This window comes from Musca domestica, unplaced genomic scaffold, assembly GCF_030504385.1.
Source record: "Musca domestica strain aabys unplaced genomic scaffold, Musca_domestica.polishedcontigs.V.1.1 1, whole genome shotgun sequence".
In the NCBI taxonomy this organism is placed as follows: domain Eukaryota; kingdom Metazoa; phylum Arthropoda; class Insecta; order Diptera; family Muscidae; genus Musca; species Musca domestica.
Window position 1 is genome coordinate 21,330,015 of NW_026712114.1, and position 23,123 is coordinate 21,353,137.

Sequence of the window (23,123 nt, forward strand, 5' to 3'; positions counted from 1 at the left end):
TGCCCATCTCCGAACTCGATCTATTTTTGATAATAATATTATGATGCACCAAGTATGGGTCAAATTCTATACTCTCTTATCGTTCGCACCAGCTACCCAGGCAGACGGACGGACATAGCTAGATCGACTCCAAATGGTCTGAAACGGACCAAATCCAAAGACACCTAGGGTCTAAAACGGTTATTTTCATGAGGCACGTTTTGGGTGTTTCATATGATATATACTCTCCGTAGCCATCTGGTTAAGGGTTTAAAAGTCGGAGTAATGCAAAAAGCTGATGTATCGTTTCCCGACCCTGGTGCAAGGCAAGAATCATGTAAAACCCTCTCGACTTCTGTACTGGAAGTGTTTTCAGAAATTTTTACGTTGGCTCCTCACATGGAAGAATTCGATATTTTTAGATTTTCGTTGTCCCTTTTTCCTCACTTGAAATAAAAAAAAACTCAAAGTCCTTTTTGAATTATATTATGATAGAAAAGGACCATAATTTCTCTTGATATTTGTAAGTCATATAAAAATAATAGTATGTTTTTCATAAAAATGTCACTCCTATATTATTTCAAAATTAAATAAAAACAATATTTTCTAGTATTAAACACCTTGCAATATACTTCTTTCGAATCTACAAAAAACAAGTGTTATCAAAACATATGCTCACTCACTTCAACCATGAAAACTGTTTTCCATTGTCCCTAAGCGTAGATATTTACAATCGATTCTTATCTGCTAGGTAGAAAAGGTGTGTGAAGAATAGGAAAAATAGAAAAAGAAAGAGAGAAAGGAAAACAAAAAGATTTCTTTTTTTCTTTTTTTGGTCTATAATATCTTTATATGCATGTACGTATGTTTGTAGCACTAACAATATGTTTGTATGTGTGTATATCAAAGTACAAACGTCATATGGACGAATTGAAGAAGATGAAGAATAATAGAAAATAAATAAATAATAAAAAAACAATAAACAATAAATAAAGCTAAACAAAACAAATTCTAAAAAATAGGAAAGTCTACAACCACATATTTCACTAAGATGAGTTTCACAATTCGATTCAATCATTCGTCTCGCAAGGATATCCAGGCGATGGATGTTTCAGTTGCAGTTTGAGTTGCTGTCAGCTATTGCTGTAGTTTACTTTGGTTTCCGGTACACGTTGATTGTTTATGCATCACTTTGTTGCTGTTGTTGCTGCTGCTGCTGAAGGTTCGTTTCCCTTGCCTTTTGTTGAAATTGCTGTTATCCTTTCGGATGATCCTTTGGTATTTGTTAGTTTGCTGATGCATTGCAACTGCATATTTTCATGTATTATATTGGTGCAGGGGTTGGGGGTAGGTGAAGGGAGGCAGGGTCTTTGGTTACATGGATGGTGTGTGTGTATGTAGGTGTGGGATGCGTATTTCAGGAAACAAGTATATTTGAATGCTTCGGTATTATTCTACGCTTACATGCAGCTTCTGCCATTGTTGACTTTCATTCAGACCATTGTGTGAGTCGTGGTGGTGTTGGTACTGTGTATGGCTGTGGATGTTGGTGATGCGGTTGTTGCCGTTGTTGTTACTGTTGCTTGTACTGTACTGGCATTGGTATTGGTAGTGGTTTTGTTATTGTTTTTATGCCATTTGTTGACATATGCTAAGGGTATTTCAATTTGGATTTCCTGAATATTTTCATCGCCATCATCGTCGTCATCGTCCACAGCACCTGCTGTGCTACCACTTTCCAGATAACGGCCACCGGCTCTGGTGCCGCCCACACTGCTGACACCATCGTTCGCTTTGAGAAAACTGCTGGATTTATCCTTAACACTAATTTCACCGACACCTCCAACGCCACCACCACCACCACCACCGGTGGCACCGAAACTCTTCCATGTATCCAATGTACGTGATGGTGTACACAACAGGTTTGCGGTTTGGTTTGTCGACAAGGACAATGACGATGAGCCACCTCCCCCTCCTCCACCTCCTCCTCCCGTGCCCAACAAGTGTAGATTTTGCATTGATGCTGATGTGGGTGTGGGTGTAGGCGCCAATAGCGCCCCATCCCTACATTATAAACTTTCGACTAGTTGACTGGTACGCCTCTGGGCGTGGCTAGCATTCAAATAGCTCTCCGAGTAGACACTTTTCGCCCGATTGTCATAGCGCATACTGCCCCGTCGCATATCCATATCGAGCGCCATGTGACGATCGCGCCACCAATTGCAGAACAAACACTGCAAGGTATTTCGAAATGCCTCTCGAAAGTCACGATTGAAGTAAGCGTAAATAAGTGGATTCAGGGTGGAATTGAAATAGCCAATCCAGAAGAGAATGGCAACCACAATTTCGGGTACATCACATGCATCACAGAGTGTGGTAATTGTGTACCTGCAATAACAAAAAAAGCCAAATATGAAGAAATCTATTTTTAAAAAAATTGAGATTTTTTGGAAAATTCGATTAAATGTTAAAACAAATAAAATGGATCCAGATAAAGCGGTTTGAAAAAAATTATCTAAAAACATAAAATTATCTAAAAATATAAAATTATCTAAAAATATTAAAAATCTTCCAGGAACTCATTTCTTTAAATTTAATTTCAATATTTATTACATTCAAAAAAGAATCACGTATTTGACATACGCCCATAGGCATTCCTTCGAACCTTTCACAAAATGATTTTGAATTCTATTTTTCATGTCAAACCCCTCTTTAATCGGCGAGATCTACAATATATGACACATCTGGATACATTATAGGTTATCCCACTGAAAATGTAGTTAGGTTTTCTAAATATCTTAAAACAAACTATTCCGTCTAGGGATACGAGGTCGAACACACGGGTCAACTGCATCTTGATTTGTGTCTTCAACGTAAAAGTCTGATTTTTACTATTTCAAATCGATTCTTGATTTTGAAAACTTAGCGCAAATTTTTTTTATGTCCTCCACCTTGAAAAGGAGGGTATATTAATTTTAACATCCCTAAATATTCGTCGTAGACCCCATAACGTATATATACCGGGTGAGATGAAACTAACTGCAACCAACTTCAGACTGCTGTAATTTCTAAGCCACTCGTCCGACGGCTGTTAAAATAATTCCAGTGACAGCTCATTATATTGTTTACAAGCGTACAAAAGCATTTTGGTGAGAATTTTCCAGGAAAAAGTTATGCGTGATGGAATTCAAGCGTGATAGTGTGATTTCTTTATATTTGGCTGTCGTCAGAGCACTCCAGCATTTAAATGTGGATAAATCTTTTGTGTCTCGTAGCATCGCTCGTTACTGTGATACCTGTGGCGTAGCCCGACGTCAAGGAAGTGGACGGAAGAAAATAGCAACATCAGCAGAAATGGTTCGAAAAATAAAGAAGAGACTTGATCGAGACCCGCGTCGCAGTGTGCCGAAAAATGCCTCGTCAGCTGAAGATATGGCAATATTCCATTCGGCAATTATTGGAAAATGAGCTCGGGGTAATGCCATTAAAATTACAAAAAGTGCAAGAATTTACATCCCAACAGAAATAAAATAGACTGAAAAGAGCTAAAGAGTTGCTTCGCTTGGCCGAAAATTGTGAACTGCCAAATCTGGTTTTCTCCGATGAGAGAAGATTCGTTGTCCAGCAGTTTTTAAACAAACAAAATGACGTGTTTACTTGTCATAGAGTTCAGCTGAAAACGTGCACTTTCGGTTGGCCACAATAACTCAAACTCCGGCCATGGTGAAGGTGTGGGCCGCCATAATAGCCGATGGTCGCTTTTGGCTTGTGTTAATCGACCGTGGCATCAGAATAAATGCCAAATATCGCGAAAATATTCTGGAGGGTATATTAAAGCCTTAGGCACGCAAACCTTTTGGCCGCAGACCTTGGACACTCCAACACAACTCAGCGCCATCGCACTCAGCACTCAGCACGCGCCACCCAAGAGTGGCTACAGAATGAGGTTCCTTGTTTTATTTCCCGCGCAATGGCCACCAAAATCTTTGGATGCCAATCCGTTGGACAATTGTGTCTGGAGTATTTTTGAAAGCACTAAAAAATACCAACTGTCGATCACCTCAAGCAAGCGCTTCGCCGGGAATGGGCCAAAATACCTCAGAGCAACATTCCGGCAGCGTGTGACGGTTTCATTGGCCATTTGAAGGCCATAATTCGTACCAAAGGTGACCAATTCGAACAAGTCTAAACTTATTCTAAAATTGGATGCTATTCCCGATATTTTTTGCTTTAATTCAAAAAAATTAAAAAAAGTGTAAAAATTATGGCGTTGGCTTAGTTGCATTTTTTTATTTCAATTCTATGTACCAAATATCGCATATGACCGAATTCAGCCCTGAAAAAATAGGTCAACTTTGATGAAAATAGCTTCAGATATAGCTGTAGCTCCCATATACATTTCATAGAAAGGAAGCCCTCGTATAAAGAGACCCTCTATTTTTAAGAAGACCAACCATTGCATCGAAATATACAAATATACATTTTAGACTCAACAATATATATATATATATATATATATATATATATATATATATATATATATATATATATATATATATATATATATATATATATATATATATATATATATATATATATATATATATATATATATATATATTCTTGATCAGCATAAAATGCTTGCCAGCTTAAAAAAAGCAAATTGTTAAAACTTTACTCAGATGTGTTATAGGCCTGCTGCACCTTTGGTGTTAAAAATAGGCTATATAGGTCCATGCTTTATTTTAGGCCCCTGATCGAATTTGCTGTAAATATGTGTTCCCAGTATATAGTAAACATCCTTGGACCGGCATAAGTTTTAATAAAGCCCCATGAAACTGTGTCTCTGTATATTCGCTTTTTCTTAAACCGAGTATTTAATCTGGCATACAATTCACTATAGAGCTCCATATCTTCGTATAATTCCCAGATAATTGTTGCTCCCAATATTCGGTATTTTGTATTCGTTTTTTGGTCCCACAATTTGCAGTTTAGGATCCGCAGTGGATATGACAGAGAATTATCAACATAAATTTACGTCTTCGTATAGTCTCCCAATGGTACCTATATCGTTCAACAAAATTTGCTGAAACCTGGTGCTTGGAGTTCGTAAATGGCAGATCTTTGACTGTAAAGTTCAGCGTTTTCGTAAAGCCTCATATAACTGTAATACCTGATATTCGGAATTTTTAAGATTATAGAGGAATTTTCAATGATTTTTTTTACATATTGCAAGTTCCTTTGTTATTGCAAAATGGCTGCTCTTTACTTGGTCGTTATTGTGAGGAACTTGACTGTTTTTCTACCCTTCGCCACATAGTGTCTTTGTGCATTTATTGGTAACATGGGGAGATAGACCCATAGTTACTTTTGAGGATCTTCATAGAATCTCTTTCTGAGTCGATTTATGCATGTCAGTCTGACTGTCCATATATTTTTGTGAACAAAATGCTGGTCGCATTTATTATCCGATTGAGAAAAAAATTTTCAAACAATATATGTTTGGCCCAAGGACGAACCCCCTTTGAAATTGTTGAGAATCTGCCCAGATTAAATTATATTTATCTTCAACAGATTTGAGGTTATTTGTGCAACAAATATCAGTCCAAATAACCTGAATTTTGACACATCCAACCGAATTCAGTTTAGAAGCTAAAACATTAAATTTGGTGAAAATAGGTTCAGATTTGGGTTCATCCGATTTGGGATTTGATGTCCTTCACATACGTAATATACACTCTTTGGTACCAGATATCCAATACAGCTCAGAAATAAGTGCCTAAAATTTTGTCAAGATCGGTTCATATATTGATGTAGGTGCTATATATATCTTTATCCAATATCAGGTTTATTGTGTACCAGATGACTAATATCAGCCCAAATGAACTGAATCTTAGCAATTCTGACTGAATTCATTTTAGAAACAAGTACATCAACATTTGTAGAAAATGTGTTCAGATGTAGCTATAGCTCCCATATATATACAGGGTTGCCCATATTCGACGGACCTTTGGGCCCATTCCAATCGACGAGGCTTGTCCGCAGGCAACATTCTTTGCGTCAATTGAATTGTGTACGGGAACAAATGCAAATCAATGCGAATAATCCGTTGTAAAGTGGACCGAGCTATGCCCAACTGCTGAGAACGGCGTTTTGGGATGTTCTTGGGGACCTCTCAACACTGGCTCGTACGTCAGTGAAATTCTCGGTTGATCGCCTTGGTCGACTTTTATATGGTCTCATCGGATTAGAAAGAGCCTTACCAGTCGAAAATTTTTCGTATAAACGCTTAATGATGTTCTTAGAAGGCGCACTTCTCACATTTTTTTCACAATTGACTTCTTCTGTTGAATGTAAATTTCAACTATTTCAGAGCGCTCGCGTGGCGTGTATTGGTTCATGGTAAAAATCTGCTTGGACTGACGCTTCAAACGCGGTATGTCATTGAGCGATGTGACATCTCTGTCAAAAGTTATGGCGTTGCCAGATGGGTCCGTCGAATATGGGCAACCCTGTATGTTACATCCGATTCAGGTTTTAAGTCCCTCACACGCGTAATATAAACTCCACAGCAATGATATCAGATACAGCCCAGAAATATCTCTGTCAATTTTTTTCGAGATCGAATCTGATAAGGATATAGCTCCCATATATATCTTTGTATGTATATATCTTAATCCGATAGCAAACAGAGAACACGCCTCTGTATTGTCTCATGTTTCGCAACATATTTCACAAAATTATAAAACATATAGTTAAAAGAATAAATAAATAAAAACCATAAATCCCCAACCCCTTACATTTTCAGTGCAACATAAATTCTTTAACTAAAAATCAAACAAAACAATTTAACTGTAGTAGTGGCATAGAGTAGCAAAACACTAAAGTAGCAAAACAAAAAACTGGAAAACAAAATATTTGTAAAAGTTTATTTATGGTTAAATTGTTTTGTTTGTTTTCATTCTTTATTTTTCTATGACTAACAACAGCTGAATTTATGTTTATAGTCGTTAGAAATGTGTTGGTAAAAAAATACGTGTAAGGACCAGAAAAAAAAAGCACAAAACAAACTGAAAATAAAAACGGGTATACAAGATTTTCTGTGGAAATGTTGTGTTTTCCCAGAAAAAACGACCGAACAGTTAATTTAATTTTCCCATTTCATTTTTTTCGGATTTCAAGCGAAAAAATGCTTGAGTTTCTATTTAAAGATGAAATTAAAGATTTTATGTTTTTATGTTATATAACAATATTTTATTTTTGTATTTTGCTTTGTTTGCTATTCTCTTGAACTTACCACAAAAAGAATGGCAGCCAACAGAGTATGAATGTACCCATGATTATACCTAGTGTTCTTGCAGCCTTGTGTTCTCGTTTCATTTTAATTAAATGTTTATCTTTAGTCGGTGTATGATCCTGTTCGACCTCGTGCATTGTCAATTGTTTCGAGGAACCAGAACCGCTTAGAGCTTCACCTGGCAGGAATGGAGAAAGAGAATGAAGAAAATTAGAAAAAAAAATATTCTCCACTGCATTATAATGTGCAATAAAATAACACTTATAATAAATTATGAATATTTATGGCTTAAAACTAAAAAAAAATACTGTATTTCTTAACATAATAGTTGAAATAATTTCCACAACAATTCACCACCACCCGTTTGGCGTATGAGTAATATTGTATGAACTAGTTTCTTTCACACACACTCCATATATTTTCACATAACTCATACGCCACCCGTAGAATGATTTAGGTTAACAGCTCCATATTGCTGCCTAGTATGTAGTTGTTAACAAAACTATAGTTGGCTTGTGGCAGTTTTGTTTCTTTTTTTTTTGCTGAATTTGCAAAATTTATTTCACTTTGAGTTTTCAATTTTTCCATGACTGTTTTTATTACTTTTTGTTTACAGTTGCGTTCCGTTTTTTTTTCGTTTTTGGTTTTTTGTTTAGTGCTTATCTGCATGCGGAAGTTCATGTGTGGACATAAATGTGTTATAACCCAGCATAACGATTTTGTTTTGTTATTTTTCAAAGGATCCAGGGAGACAATGGTTTTGTACACATACATATTTTGAACTCGATTTTGGGTGATACCGCATATATATTTGGTTTTCTTTTGAGCACAATTTTATGATATTAGCTTTATTATGACAGTTTGTATTCATAGATTGGAGCAAAATACAGAGTATCTATTACGAGTACGATTTCTGGCATCAAAAAATTAATAGAGAGTAGCAAAAAAAATTAATACATATTTTTTAAAAATTATCCAAATTCATTAATTACTTTACGTGAAATTTTTCCGATTTAGATTTCTAACTTTTTTACTGTATAATTTTTATTTTTTAATATTAAATTTTAAGATAAACTCCTTAATTATAGCTTAATTAGGATATCATTAAAATGCTGAATACATATCAAATTTCAGACCATTCCATTTATAGGTAGGGCAGAAATCATTAGAATATCGAATTTCGGTATATAATAATATAATTCCTATCGTTTGGACCCTATCGTGATTACAACAGACGACTTGAAAAACGGACGTACAGGGCTAAATCGGTCTAGAATTTGACGCTTATATTTTTTCTGATATTCTTATTTCGATGAATTGTAAACGGAATAACAAAATTAATATACCCTCCATTTTATGGCAGGTGGTATACAAATGAAAGTATTTTCGATTTATGAAAGCAAATTCGTTTTATAACAGAGACTGTTATCCTACAAGGAATTTACCTATCTTTCCAGAGCAAAATAATGAAAAAATCTTAAATAACTAATGAAAAATTCTGAGTATTCTATCCTCCCGAAAGCCACTAATTAATGATAAAAACTCACACATTTACTTAAATTTAAATTTCGGGCGGGACCGACTTTATCATACCCTACACCATTTTGATTATTTAGTAGATCTTAACATAACAAATAATAGTTTTTATGGGGACTTTTTAAGAATTGAATCATAACAATTGTCGGGGCATCGGTATCTTTTCAATTCGGGCTGGTATTATAGATTTGGTGCACAATTAACTTGAAATCGGATAAATATATATTTGAGAGCTATATCCAAATCTGAATCGATTTCGATAAAAATTTGGCAAAGGTATTGCTGAGCTGTATTTGATATATATCCCCGAATATTGTTGACACGGAGTAAATATTACGCTGTAGGGAACAAATATAACAAATCGGATGAACAATATACAGGGTGAGCTAAAAACTGCAACAAAGTCAAGCGCGATCATTTTACATTTTTTCACGTTTAGATTTGTTCCAATTGGTCAACTTTGGCACGAATTATGGCCTTCAAACGGCCAATGAAATCATGACACGCTGCTCGAATGTTGCTTGCTTGAGGTGATCAACACTTTGGTATTTTTTAGTGACAACCTCACTTTTCAAAATACTCCAGACACAATAGTCCAACGGGTTGGTATCCGAAGATTTTGATGGCCATTGTGCGCTGGAAATGAAGCGACGAACCTCATTTTGTAACCATTCTTGGGTTGCGCGTGCTAAGTATGATTTTGCTGAGTCCTGTTGGAATGTCCAAGGTCTGCCGCCAAAATGTTTGCATGCCCAAGGCTTTAATACACCCTCCAGAATATTTTCGCGATACGTTTTACACCCTTAATACACCCTCCAGAATATTTTGCGGTGTAAGTTCTTACAATTTTTGGAATTTAAATGGCTTCACCCTGAGCTATTTTTTCAATATTTGCCGAATGGAATAACGAGCAATTTTTCGGCCACGAGCTCACGAGTAATTTTTCGGCCACTGCGATGCGGATTTCGATCAAGTCGCTTCTTTACTTTTCGAACCATTTCTGCTGATGTTGCTGTTTGCTTCCGTCCACTTCCTTGATGTCGGGCTACGCTACCAGTACCACGGTAACGAGCGATGGTACGAGACACAAAAGATTTATCCACATTTAAATGCTGGAGATCTATTCACATTTAAATGCTAGACTCTTCCTTACTGGTTCTGAATGCATTGGTAGCTTTTGTAGTGCTTCCGACTGATCTTCGCCCCAAATCGACGATTCTCCTTATTTACATTTGATCCAATTATGCTTTGGTGCTGGAAACTTTTTTTTTTTTTTTTTTTTTTTTGAATAAACAAGTAAAAACATTAATTTCGGCACCAAAGCTATAACCCATTATGATCAGCAGATACCAATTTTTAGGCAAAGCCGTGAAAAAATATGGCAAAAATCATCCAAATACTGAATATAGGGAGGTACCATAAGGGGCTACACCAAAGCTTGGACCTATACACACCACACGAACTAGGACCCATTATGACCTACAAATACCAATTTTCGAACAAATCCGTGAAAAAATGTGGCAAAACCATCAAAATACGAATATCGGGAGGTACCGTTATATGGGGACTATACCAAAACGTGGACGGATATATCTCATTTTCAATACCAATCATCCTAGACACAATACAAATTGTTCTGCAAAATTTTGATAATGTGGACTGTATCGTGTTTTCAACTGACAGACAGACGGACAGACATTACAAATGGATTTACAAAGTTAAGTCCAAGGATTTTTTTTTAAAGAGGATTTTTGGCTAACTTTCTAAAAGCCCATTCAACGAAATTTCTGCGTGAAAACAGGTCAGTCGGATTCAATTCTTTCAATTATATGTATTTTGAAAAGCTTCACCCGTAAATGTTTCCGCAAAATGTCACACTTTATTGATTAATGGACGCAATTGCTGTCACTGGCCGAACGCGTGGCATGTTGGTGATTAAATGTCAAACCTTATAAATTAGGTATGAAATTCAGACACTGTAGATCGAATAGCCGCATTGCTAAGCGTTTTGCAATGATGATTTTATTTCATTTGAATATTTTTTCCCAAATCTTTTAACTTACTATGCCATGGTGTCCTAAACTTCCTGGCAAAAATTGAGTCATTCTGGATTGCATATAAACACAAATTCAAATTTTCCATATTTCCTATGTTCTTTGAGTTTGATTGTTCTTCCAGATAGCCAATATACTCACAATTGATTCTGGATACCTCCCTGAGAACGAATTTTGTATCTTCTTCCATTTAATTTCATTCCGCATGTAGCATTACTCTTTGCTGGGTCACTTGTAACCAATGTTGGAGTTAATAATTAAAACACACACACGCCCACTTTTTTCACACCGAAAGTTGCGTCGTGTTTTTTTGTTTCTTATCTTGGACCTCATAAATAGAAAAACCCCATTATTGCACCTGTAGGCCAAGTGCATAAGCATAAAAAAAACTCTCTCTATCCCCCCACCGAACTGTCAGAATTTGCCATGTGGAACTTTTGCACTAGAAGCGTAATTCATGAAACTCATTTAGAGAATGTGTTGGCAAACTGTGGCCAAACATCAGCAATATTTTACTTCTAGTTGTTGTTCTTGTTGTTATTGTCGTTGTTAATTTCCACGAATTGCCATGACTTTTTAATGCAGATGAGTGTTCGGGCGATGGCTTGTGTATAAAACTTTGAAATGTAATAATTTGTTGTATTTGCCAAACAACTAATGATAAAATTTTCCATATTGAAATCAAAATATTTTGCTTGCAATGAGTTTGAGCTTGAGGGGGTGTGGAATTAATCATCATTTTGAAAATGATTTTCTCTTCTATTTATTTAACTACAACTCATTGCAAAGTTTGTTTTAATAGCACAACACCACCTCCTTTCCCCAACCCACCTTAAATATTTATTTTAATTTACAGTTATCTGATTGCACTACTTACTTCCGGTTCCCGCCACCGTCGAATGACGATGCATCAACATAGCATTGCCGTGACGCATCATCATCTGTTTCTCCTGACGATTCGCCTCACGGAATATGGCCAGGTAGGTGAATATCATTATCGTACAGGGTATCCAAAACGATATCGAACTGGAGATGACACAGTAGGGTTTATTCACAATAAAGGAGCAGACATCGGGATGCATTTTCACATAGTTCTTGTGATGATCGGTGGTATACCAGCCAATGAATATGGGCAGGAAGGAGAGCAGAGCTGGCGAAATCCATGTATTGAGTATCATAATGCCAACGACACGTTTTGTCATGCTGATGGGATATTTTAAAGGCTTTACAATGGCGTAATATCTGAAAAGAAAAACAATCAGAGAAATTGGAGCATTGCAAAAATGATAATAGGGAAAAATATGTATAAATATGAATGATAAAACCAATAAGGTAAGGTCAAAAGTCGGGCGTGACCGACTATATGATACCCTACACCACTATGGGTATTTAGCTGAGCTCCCGTACAAAATGATAATGATATGACTTCGGTAGGGATTATATTAAAAAATATTTATTGCCGCAATAGATATACCGGTGAGCAATAATCGTAAAATCGGATGAGGATGAATATCGAAGTTATATAAAATTCTGAAATGCTCTCGACAAAACTTGGAAGAGATGTTTTCGAGCAATATATAATGTCCGGTATTAAATATTATTGTTTTGGAGTGCATTTAACGCATGTCAGGGACTTAAACACCAAATCGGAAGCAACATATATAGGGTGAGACAAAAAAACTGCAACAAAGTCAAACGCCATACTTTTTACATTTTTTTTAAATTTAATTGAGGGAAAGCCAACAATGTCGGAAATAGCATCAAATTTTAGAAGAAGTTTAGATTTGTTCGAATTGGACACCTTTGACACGAATTGTGGCCTTCAAACGGCCAATGAAACCGTAACACACTACCCGAATGTTGCTCTGCGGTATTTTGGCCCATTCCCGGCGAAATGCTAGCTTGAGGTGATCGACACTGTTGTGTATTTTTTAGTGCCAACTTTGCTTTCTAAAATACTCCAGACACAATAGTCCAACCAATTGGTATCCGGAGATTTTGGTGGCTATTGTGAGCTGGAATCTCATTTTGTAACTATTCTTGGGTGGCGCGATCTGAGTGCGATGGTGCTGAAAATGTCCAAGGTCTGTATCCAAAATGTTTGCGTTCCCAAGGCTTTAATACACCCTTCAGAATATTTTCGCGATAATATTTGGTATTTATTCTGATGCCACGGTCGATTAATACGAGCGGAGAGCGACTATCGGCTGTTACGGCGGCCCACACCATCACCATGGCCGCTTGAGTTCTGGTGGCCAACCGAAGTTGCACATTTTCCGCTGACCTCTTCGGCAAATTCGGCAGTTTACCACTTTCGGCCAAGCGAAGTAACTCTTTAGCTCTTTTGAGTATATTTTTCCCTTCACCATTCTATGGAGGGTACATTAACTTTGTAATTCCGTTTGTAACTCCTCGAAATATTCCTAAAAGACCCTACAAAGTATATATTCCGAATCAGCTTAAAGTTCTAAGACGATCTAGCGATGTCCGTCTGTCTGTTGTAATCACGCTATCTTTCGAATGAGTTGAGATAAAAGGCTAAAATTTAGCATACGTGCATAGTTTACCAGTAGGCAGATTTAGTTTGTAAACGGGCCATGTCGGTCTACGTTTTCGTATAGCCCTCATATAACGATACCTCCCGATATTCTGTATTTCCATGATTTTGGCGACATCATTTATCGGAATTATTTCGAATTTCGTGATTGAAGTTCCTAACGGGTACTACAGCCTATGACAACAATTTTTATATGCAGGTCGACGTCTTCGTAGAGCCTCCATATAACGCTACTTCCTGATATACGGTATTTTGATGATTTCAGCAACATTTTTTACCGGCATCGTTTCAAATTTCGTACTGGAAGATAGCAATGGGTACTACAGCCTGTGTGAAAAAAATTGTGTATGCAGGTCTACGTTTTCGTATAGCCCCCATATAACGGTACCTCCCGACATTCGGTATTTTCATGATTTTAGCGACATTATTTATCGGAATTATTTAAAATATCGTATTTGAAGTTCGTAATGAGTGCGACAGCCTATGACAACAATTTTTATGTCCAGGTCTACGTCCCCCATATATGTCGACATTTTGACGATTTCAGCAACATTATTCACCGGAATTGTTTCAAATTTCATATTGAAAGATCTTAATGGGTACTACAACTGATGGCAAAAAAATCGTATGCAAGTCTACATCTTCGTATAGCCTCCATATGAAGGTACCTCCAGATACTCCGTATTTTCATGATTTTTGTGACATTATTCACCGTAATTGTAACAAATTTCGTATTTGAAGTTCGTAATTGGGCACTACAGCCTATGACAAAAAATTCGCATTCAGATTCGCGTCTTTGTATAGTCCCCATATAACGGTTTTCATTTAAGTGGTCGTTTTCGGAATTTTTTTGAAATTTGTCAATTTCCCTCGAAATGGTGGAGGGTATTAGAAGTTTGGCCCGGCCGAACTTAGCTGCTTTTTTACTTGTTTTGTATCAAATTTTTTCCCTTGAGAGTTTAGACCAACAATAGAGTTGGGAAGGATTTTTTGTTGGATTTTCTCAGGAAGTACTAAATTTATTATGTGCTCCATGTTCTGCTAAAGATTAGAGGATCTCGGAGGCATTTAAATATCCGATTTCCACACTTTGGTTGAAGAAATTTCATTTACATTTTGAATTGCTTCTGGTCTGCTCCGATAAGACCTTTAAACTTGTTATTAATCATTCACTACAATATAAATACCCTCGCTGCAATACTCTCTCCATGTTGTGCCCTTCAATCGTTGTTCCCCCTTGCCGCTTTACAAAAGAAACACGTAATAATTCATCCATATCCTTGCACAAATATAAAACACCGAACAAATATTCTTTCATTCCCTGTGTAAATTGAGATTTTACCAAATGTATGCCTTTCATTGTGAACTCAGAGTTTCTTTGAGGGTGCAGAAATAAAATTCATTGGTCAGTGTCGAGAGCTTTTAATTGCAGAGGCATACGCACACACACACAAACAAGCATTCACCACAGAGAGTAATTCAGGCGGGTGGCTTTATGAGGGCATCTTGTTGAAATACAGCTTTCATTTTGTTGGATGCTGTGAATTATGTTGATGGGGGGGGGAATGCTTTTCTGACGCCAGCCCCCAAAAACGTTTACACTCAAACGGTTACATTTGATCCCTTCCCAGCCCATGGCTATTGGCATGACCAGTAGCAGACTGCTGGACTGATGTGTGGTTATTCCGTTTCCCAAATGGCCATGTAAAGAATCGAAAAATCATACAGAATGGAAATTGCAACACTTAAAAGACGAAAGAAAGCAGACAGGCAACCAAACGAACGAGAGTGGCCGACACCCCATTTGGTTGGTTCATTCATTCAAAATGATTTTTGCATGGAATGGAAGGGGGGGCATAATTTTTCATTGTTCCCTCGCATTCTGCATTCGTCCAAAAATTTGACCAATTCGATTTCGCATCTTTGTGCGGCTGATGAAGATAATGATTGGCACCAATGCGAATACACACATTTTGCCCTGAATGGATTTCCCAAATGTGTGCCTCTCATCAGTATTCATTCCCAGCTACTATTCATGCGAACTGGAGTAACGTAATGCCCTGACGCATTAGCATTCACTTGGCTGTGTTTGTTCGTTCCTTCTTTTTTCCATGGTTACTACGGAACTGTCGATGATAAATATTCAGATTTTCACTTTCATTGTGACCTTTTTTAAAGGCTTAAATGCGAGCAGTTTTCGTTGGGCGGTGGACTTCAAGAAAAATAAAACATAAAATGAAAGGTGCCAAGAGCACCAAATTTCCTGTCGAAGAAATTTGAAGTGAGGGCAAACAACATAACGTTAATGGATTTTTCTCGGATTACCTACGAAAATGCATCATTGGCCAATGCTGGAACAGTTGGAGTTCAGGTTTTTTTCTCTTTTGTTACGAATTTAAAGATGAAGATAATGGCAAAAGTGTTTTGCCATTAAGGTTAAGTGTTAACACTTCAAAGAAGACTTTTAGCCTGAATTTGCATTTTATTACTTTAGTGGGAGTTTGAAGAATAAGAAAGAGAAGAAGCGATTTTTTTTTGGGTTATATTATTTTAAATGGATCTGTATTTCTTTTTTTGTTTAGGAAATTGTTTTAATTAAGCAGAAAAATGAATTGCCATTCAGCCTCGTGTCAAAGTAATTTGCATTCGTTTGTCATTTGATGGTTGCTTTATTAGGTTGGACAAATTTAAAGAAGAATTTTTTTTTAAATAAAAATAAATAAGGAACGAGACGATTCTCTTCGAAAAGTGACAATAAATTCTAGGGCTCGAAAATTGTAATTAAAACTAAATTATAAGGAAATCGGAATATCCGCCAATTTCTATGATTTTGGCAGTCTATTTATTTATAGAATGAATATACGACATTAAGGAAGGCTTGAAAACTTAAATTCAAAACATCTGAAATTTCCAAATTGCAAATTATAAGAAGTAATAGTTCAAAAATTGTTGTTTAGGTCATTATCGTACTGCAGTGGCCGCAATAACACTTGACATCAAAATATGGTCAAAGTCTGGGTGGTGGAAATTCCTCTTTGGTGTGTAATGAAGAATATTTTTTTTTATTTTATGCCAAAATCTCTCAAGGCTACCGGAAATGTGTACAAACAAGTTGAGAGTATCAGTAGGTTTTGCCAACAGATGTATAACCTCAACCTAGGTCCGTTAATGGACCAATATTGCCCATTTTGCATCTGATCAAAGTTGATATAAGTATTGCGGTGTAGCAGGTTTGAACTGATATGTGAAATATTTTCAAAATGTTGACCCCTATTAGGAAGGCCAGAAGAAGTGGGCCAATAAACTCATAGTTCTCATCAGATCTCTGAAAAAAAGTATTGACCTGTTTCGCATGTTTTGAGAGTTTTAATTATTCAAATTTTGAATATTTATGGACAGTATATTCCACATCACTGACGATCTTGTGTTAGAAGAAACATTGAGATGTGCCGAGTTTGAAAGTGATCGGATGCTCATTTAACGTTTAATGGGATTTAGGTTATTTAAAATGTTGACCCTTTGTGAAGGAGGTATCAGATGGATCGATTAAAAAAAAAAATATTGGGATGTGTGAAATTTAAAAAAAGACGGAAATCTGTTTCGCATTAGATTTATAGTTACCGATTTTTTTTTTTGAGGAGGTACATGGATATTGTCCATTTCATCCATTTTAACAACTGGCATAGCACAGATACAAATATTGCGATTTGTAAAGCCTGCGTAAAAGTGGATGATACGACAACCAATTTTCTGTAAAAAAATCAGATCTTTAGTGGGGAAGATACCAGAAGGAGTGGGTTGATATTGCCCACATCTAGGACGATTTATTCATATCCGCCCGTCTGAAATGAAATTGTCCACAAATTATAATTATATATAAATTATAATTATATAATTATATATAAATTGGTGAGAATCGATTAATATTCATAGTCGCCTTAATGGGATGTACTTCGGCATATCCGACCGAATAAAGGCTAGAAGCAGGCACTTCAAATTTGGTGAAAATCAATTCAGCTATATCTACAGATATAATAGTTCATATATATGGTTTATCCCAAGTCCTTCACATTCATAATATGCTCTCCACAACAATGATATTTGGTACCAGATATCCCACACACCCCAGAAATACCTCTTTCAAATTCTATTGAGATCGGTTCAGATTTGGATATAGCTCAAATATATATATTTCATCCGATTTAGTGTATAAGTCCCTCACATTCGTAATATAGAGAAGGTCATCCCATAACAGCAGATGGTCACTCTCCGCTCCTATTAATCGACCGTAACATCAGAATAAATGCCGAATATTATCACGAAAATATTTTGGAGGGTGTATTAAAGCCTTGGCCACACAAACATTTGGGCCGCAGACCTTGGACGTTATAACAGGACTCAGCACCATCGCATTAAGCACGACCCACACAAGAATGGTTACAAAACGAGGTTTCTCGCTTCATTTCCAGAGCACAATGACCATCAAGATCTCCGGATACCAATCCGTTGGACTATTGTGTCTGGAGTATTTTAGAAAGCAAAGTTGGCACTAAAAAATACCAAAGTGTCGATCACCTCAAGCAAGCACTTCGCCGGGAATGGGCCAAAATACCGCAGAGCAACATTCGGGCAGCGTGTGTATGTTTGATTGCCGTTTGAAAGCCATAATTCGTGGCAAAGGTGACAAATTCGAACAAATCTAAACTTATTCTAAAATTTGATGCTATTTCCGAAATTTTTTGCTTTCATTCAATAAAATTAAGAAAAAAATGTAAAAAATATGGCGTTTGACTTAGCTACAGTTTTTTATCTCAGGCAGATTTATATTTTCAGGATGGAGAGGCTTCGGAAAACCAAAGCGCTTGTGTTGAGAAGCCTCTCCATCCTGAAAATATGAATCTTTCGTGCGGTTATGGGTTCTTCGTGGTCATTGAACCATCCTTTTCGAAAATTAGGTGGTATCTTTAGAAGAGGTGATCACAATTGGCTACCGAGATCTTGTGATTTAACATCGTGCGACTTCTTTCCTTTGGAACTACGTGCTAAATAAGGACTACACCAAAAATCCAGCATCGATTCAAGACCCAAAAGATGATATTTTATCTCATTTTATCTAAGAGTGCCACATCTTCCAATTGTATCTCTCCTTCATAACAAAATTCAGAATTCTCGTTTCACCACTTATATCAGTATCAACAATAATAGATTCAGTACGTATTGCACTCTTCCAAAGATCTCTTTTTGTACCTTTTTGAACTTTTTTGGTTATTTTGTATTTTTTAAGCCGAACACACTTACAAAATTCACTGTTCTGGTTCCGTTCGCGCATTTTTGTTATTTTCGATCCAGAAGTGACATTGGTACAAAAATTCGCAATCCTATCTTTGGACGATTTATCAGTACATACACATAGTATGGAGGGTATTTCTTTAAGTCCAAATTTGTCAACTAATCCATATTTTCTATATGGCCTGATGCACAGTTTCTAATAATTGAAAAAAAAAATAATTTTTCTAAGAACTTTAAAAATTTGAATCGTTCTACGAATACAAAAATTTAATGGAATAAATAAATTAAACAATTTTTAATAATTACCTATCGACTGAAATACAGCATAAATGCAATATGCTTGCTGTTGAAAAATAGACATCCAAACTATTCCACAAATCGCATAGGAATGGACTGAAAAGCCAGCTGAAAGTAAATAAAGGAAACATACATATAAAAATATATTTAATTAAAAGTAACATATTAAAAATGAATTTTTTAATGCAAAGAAAATGTTGTATGTAAAAATGTATTTCAAGTTGCCATGTATGAGCTAGAAAAGCATGCATATGTGTGTGTTAAAAATTTGATCATAAAAATTCATTGAAGACTTTAATCTTGTGAGATGTTTCTATTAAATAGACTTCTAAATGTGTATATGTGTATGCATTTATGTTTGTGTGCGTTTACCGTTAAACGTTACCCACATTATTGGCCATTAGAGAAATCATTGAAAAGTGGCCAGATCAAAACATTTCCCAGTTGGCATATGAAAACGTTATCCTCTTAATGTCCTTAACGAATTCGAATGGCTTTGGCATTCCACATGTTGCATATTCATATGTGTTTTGAATATTTTATTTTCTTTTATTTATGAAATAAAGTGTGTTACCAAGCAAAAACAACATACAACACTAACTACTACTACGAGAATGACTATATTTGTTTATTTCGAATGGTATATGAAAAAAAATATTTTAAATTGAATTAAAGATGCATGCAAATGTCTTCAATATTCAGAGATTGGTTTAATTAAATTATGACATTTGGATGAAAATTGAAATTTCAAATACCACATATGTATGTTTATACATACGAGAGGATTTTTAAAGAATATTATGAAACGACACATAGCTTAAACCATGGAACCATGAATTGCGTATTTTTGGAAGTATTTTAAAGAACCCTTGGAATATTTTAAAGAACTTTTACCGCTGAAATCGTGGTTTATTTTTAAAACTATTTTAAAGGACCCTCAGTGCTACAATCTTGTTTTTTTAATAATATTAATTTTACTTATAATTCCTTATGTCTGTTTTTTAAAGACATTTAAAGCCCTAATTTATTAAGCAATATTTGTGGATTTTTAAAACACTTTTTTAAGGAGGGTTTTTAAATCGAAAAAAAAAAAATGTTTTTATTTTTTAAATATTTTTACAAACTATATTTATTGAGGACAATCAGATTTTAAATTAGAACAATCATTAAAGTCATTGTTGGTGCTTGCAGAAACTTTTTCAGGGGCTTCAGAGACTTAGTTCTGTGTTTTTAAATCCATTTTTATACCCTCAGTCATATGGCTACAGAAGGTATATACAATTTGATGCGGTCAAAAAGTGCCTATTCGAAATAACGGTTTTAGACCCTAGGTCTCTTTGGAACAAATCCGTTTCAGAACATTTGGAGTCGATCTAGCGATGACCTTCCCTCCGTGAGCACGATAACTCTCGAAGGGAGTATCCGATTTGGTCGAAGCTGGGCACATCGTAATATTTTTGTCAAACTTAGATCGAATTTGCAAATGAGCAATATCGGTCCACTCCTTCTGGTACTTCCTCTACAAAAGGTCGAAATTTTCAAAAAATGTATTTTTTGCACAGACAGAGAAAGGATTATCCGATTTTGCTCCAACTTTACACATCCTAATATTTACGTCAGTGCTAGGTCAGGTGTGAAAATGGACAATATCGGTCCACTCCATCAGGTACCTCCCCCACAAACGGACGGATTTTGTATAATTACAACTCTTATAAAATGTGATGTAAGAGTCTAATTGTCTTGAAATTTCACACATCCCAATATTTATATTAGCCCAAGGTCTGGGCTAAGCGAAATAAGCATTCAACTCTCCTCAGATTTCAGAAATACAAACATTTTTGCTAATACAATATCTGTTGTGCAGATGATTTATATCTGTGAACCCCTTCAGGTACCTCATTCACAAAGGGTCACAATTTTCAATACTTTTATCTGTCATTCTTCGACTATAGAATTCTTCGACTATAGCTGGTAGCACGCGCACGTTAACATTGAAAGAACAGTGAACGATGTTACCATTATAGTCCAAACCTGGTACGTCGCAATATTTATATCATATTTATTCAGGTCCGGTACGAAATGCACAATAGTGGCCCATTCATTCGGAACCTACTCCATAAGAGGTGAAACATTTGAATAATCATAACAGAAGTCAAAATATTTTTAAGTAATCGTACATTGACTAAGGGTATACATCTGTCGGCAAAACCGACAGATACTCTTTAACTTGTTTTTTTTTTTTTTGAAAATTGCCAAATTCGTTTCAAATGGTGGAAGGTATTCAATTTTAATTTTAGCTTTTTTAATTCTTTTTTGTTGTAATCACGCTACAGTCTAAACGAATTAAGATATTCGGTATTTTGATGATTTTATCCAATTTTTTTTAACGGAATTGTCTGATAATCCACACAAGGAGTTCCTTGTAGGTAATTTATCCCTTGACAGAGAATTTTCTATATAGGCCCATGATATCGTATAGCCCCCATATATCGGTACCCCCCGATATTCGGTATTTTGATGATTTTACCCACACTTTCCAACGGAATTGTCTGAAAATCCACGCAAGGAGTACCTTGTGGATACTTTATACCTCGGAAGAGAATTATCTATATAGGTCCACGATATCGTATAGTCCAAATGGTGGAGGGTATTCAAAGTTCGGCCCGGCCGAACTTACTGCTTTTTTACTTGTTTTAATTTTCATAGATCGTGGACCTAGACGAATTGTATATTAAGACCGTGATCGTATATTTCCAAGTTTTTTTGTAAGGATTATAATGGTGCATTTAAAGATTTTTTTAAAAATAACAATCTTATTTTTTTATTTGCGATTTTAATTTTAGTTGTGAGTTTTTAAAGTGTTTGCACAAACTCTTACTTGAAAGATTATTGTAAGGACTTTTATTCTTTATCGCAGTTGTTTAATGCATATTTTTATAAGGATTTAAATAAAAAATAGTTTTTTTTTTTAATTTTTGTTGTTTCGTCTTTTTATAGATTTTCCCGTGGATTTTTAGCATTTTTTTAAGAATTTTAATTTTAAGAATTTTTTATTAGTGATATTCTTTACTCTTTTCCTAAAGAATTTAATTTAAGAATGTGCAATTGTAAGATTATCTCTAAAGACTTCATTTGTGGATTTAAACCAATTGTTATGCGGACTATTTAATCAAAGATTTTGAAGTCTGTTTTTAAAGGATGTCTATAAAAAATATTATTTTTTAAATGGGTCCCAGTTTGCATAGTTGAACGATAACCCTCCAAAGGCCTTTGCCGTCAAACCACAAATATTTTCCCTACATTCGTTACACTCCGATAGTCATTTATACAAAACTCAAATTTAAGTACATTTAATTACCATGAAAGTTTTTCGAACTTTATTGCATAGTTGCAGTTGTATTTGTTACCCCTGCCATTCTCTTTGAAACTATTACCATTTGCAAAATGTCTGCTCAGTCAAGTTGTTAGGCTCATTGGAGTATTCAAATCAATGCACAGCAACAAAATGTGACCCAATTAAATTTAATTTAAATCATGTCTCTTCAGTGATATGCCACGACGTCGGCGGCGGCATTTCTTTGTCAGACTTTTTCCTAGAAAGCCACAAAACTAGGTTGGCATTTGTGAATTACAGTTTTTGCAATGCGGTAAAATTAAATTGTGTTTAAAGTTTGAAATGCCAAAAAAAAAAAAGTGAAATGAAAAGAAGTAGTTCAGCAAATAGAAAAATAAAATAAGTTGCACATTGAGGCCAATGAAACTTTTGGGGCAGACATTTTAATTGTGAAAATGAAATTATGTGCAAAGGATGGGTATTTTGTTGTTTTCTTTTGGAATGACGTGATAAGGGACTAATAGAGAGAGAGAGAGAGAGAGAGAGAGAGAGAGAGAGAGAAAGAGTTGTTTTTATATTGAGGTATTTTTAATGCCAGATGAAGCTTTAAAATGTTGTAGAGTATTTGAGAGGTATTCCTGATAGAGTAGATCTTCTGACTAGGGAAAACTAGAAAAAGGATCTCTTGAAAGTCTCTTTTTAGAAAATATTTTCTTAGGTAGAACATTCTCTTGGAATCTATTTCAATAAAATAGTAAAGTAATTGACAGACTGATTGAC

The 23,123-nt window shown here is 35.5% G+C and overlaps 1 protein-coding gene across 1 annotated transcript in view; it reads right to left on the reverse strand.

Moving 5' to 3' along the window:
• Positions 1-794: 794 nt before the first annotated feature.
• Positions 795-23,123, reverse strand: part of LOC101899248 (octopamine receptor beta-2R) — an 83,166-nt gene continuing 60,837 nt past the window's right edge. Inside the window, 4 exon segments of the mRNA XM_059120539.1 lie at positions 795-2,367; positions 7,277-7,454; positions 11,744-12,108; positions 19,019-19,117. Coding sequence (XP_058976522.1) covers positions 1,473-2,367; positions 7,277-7,454; positions 11,744-12,108; positions 19,019-19,117 — 1,537 coding nt within the window. The 3' untranslated portion in view covers positions 795-1,472.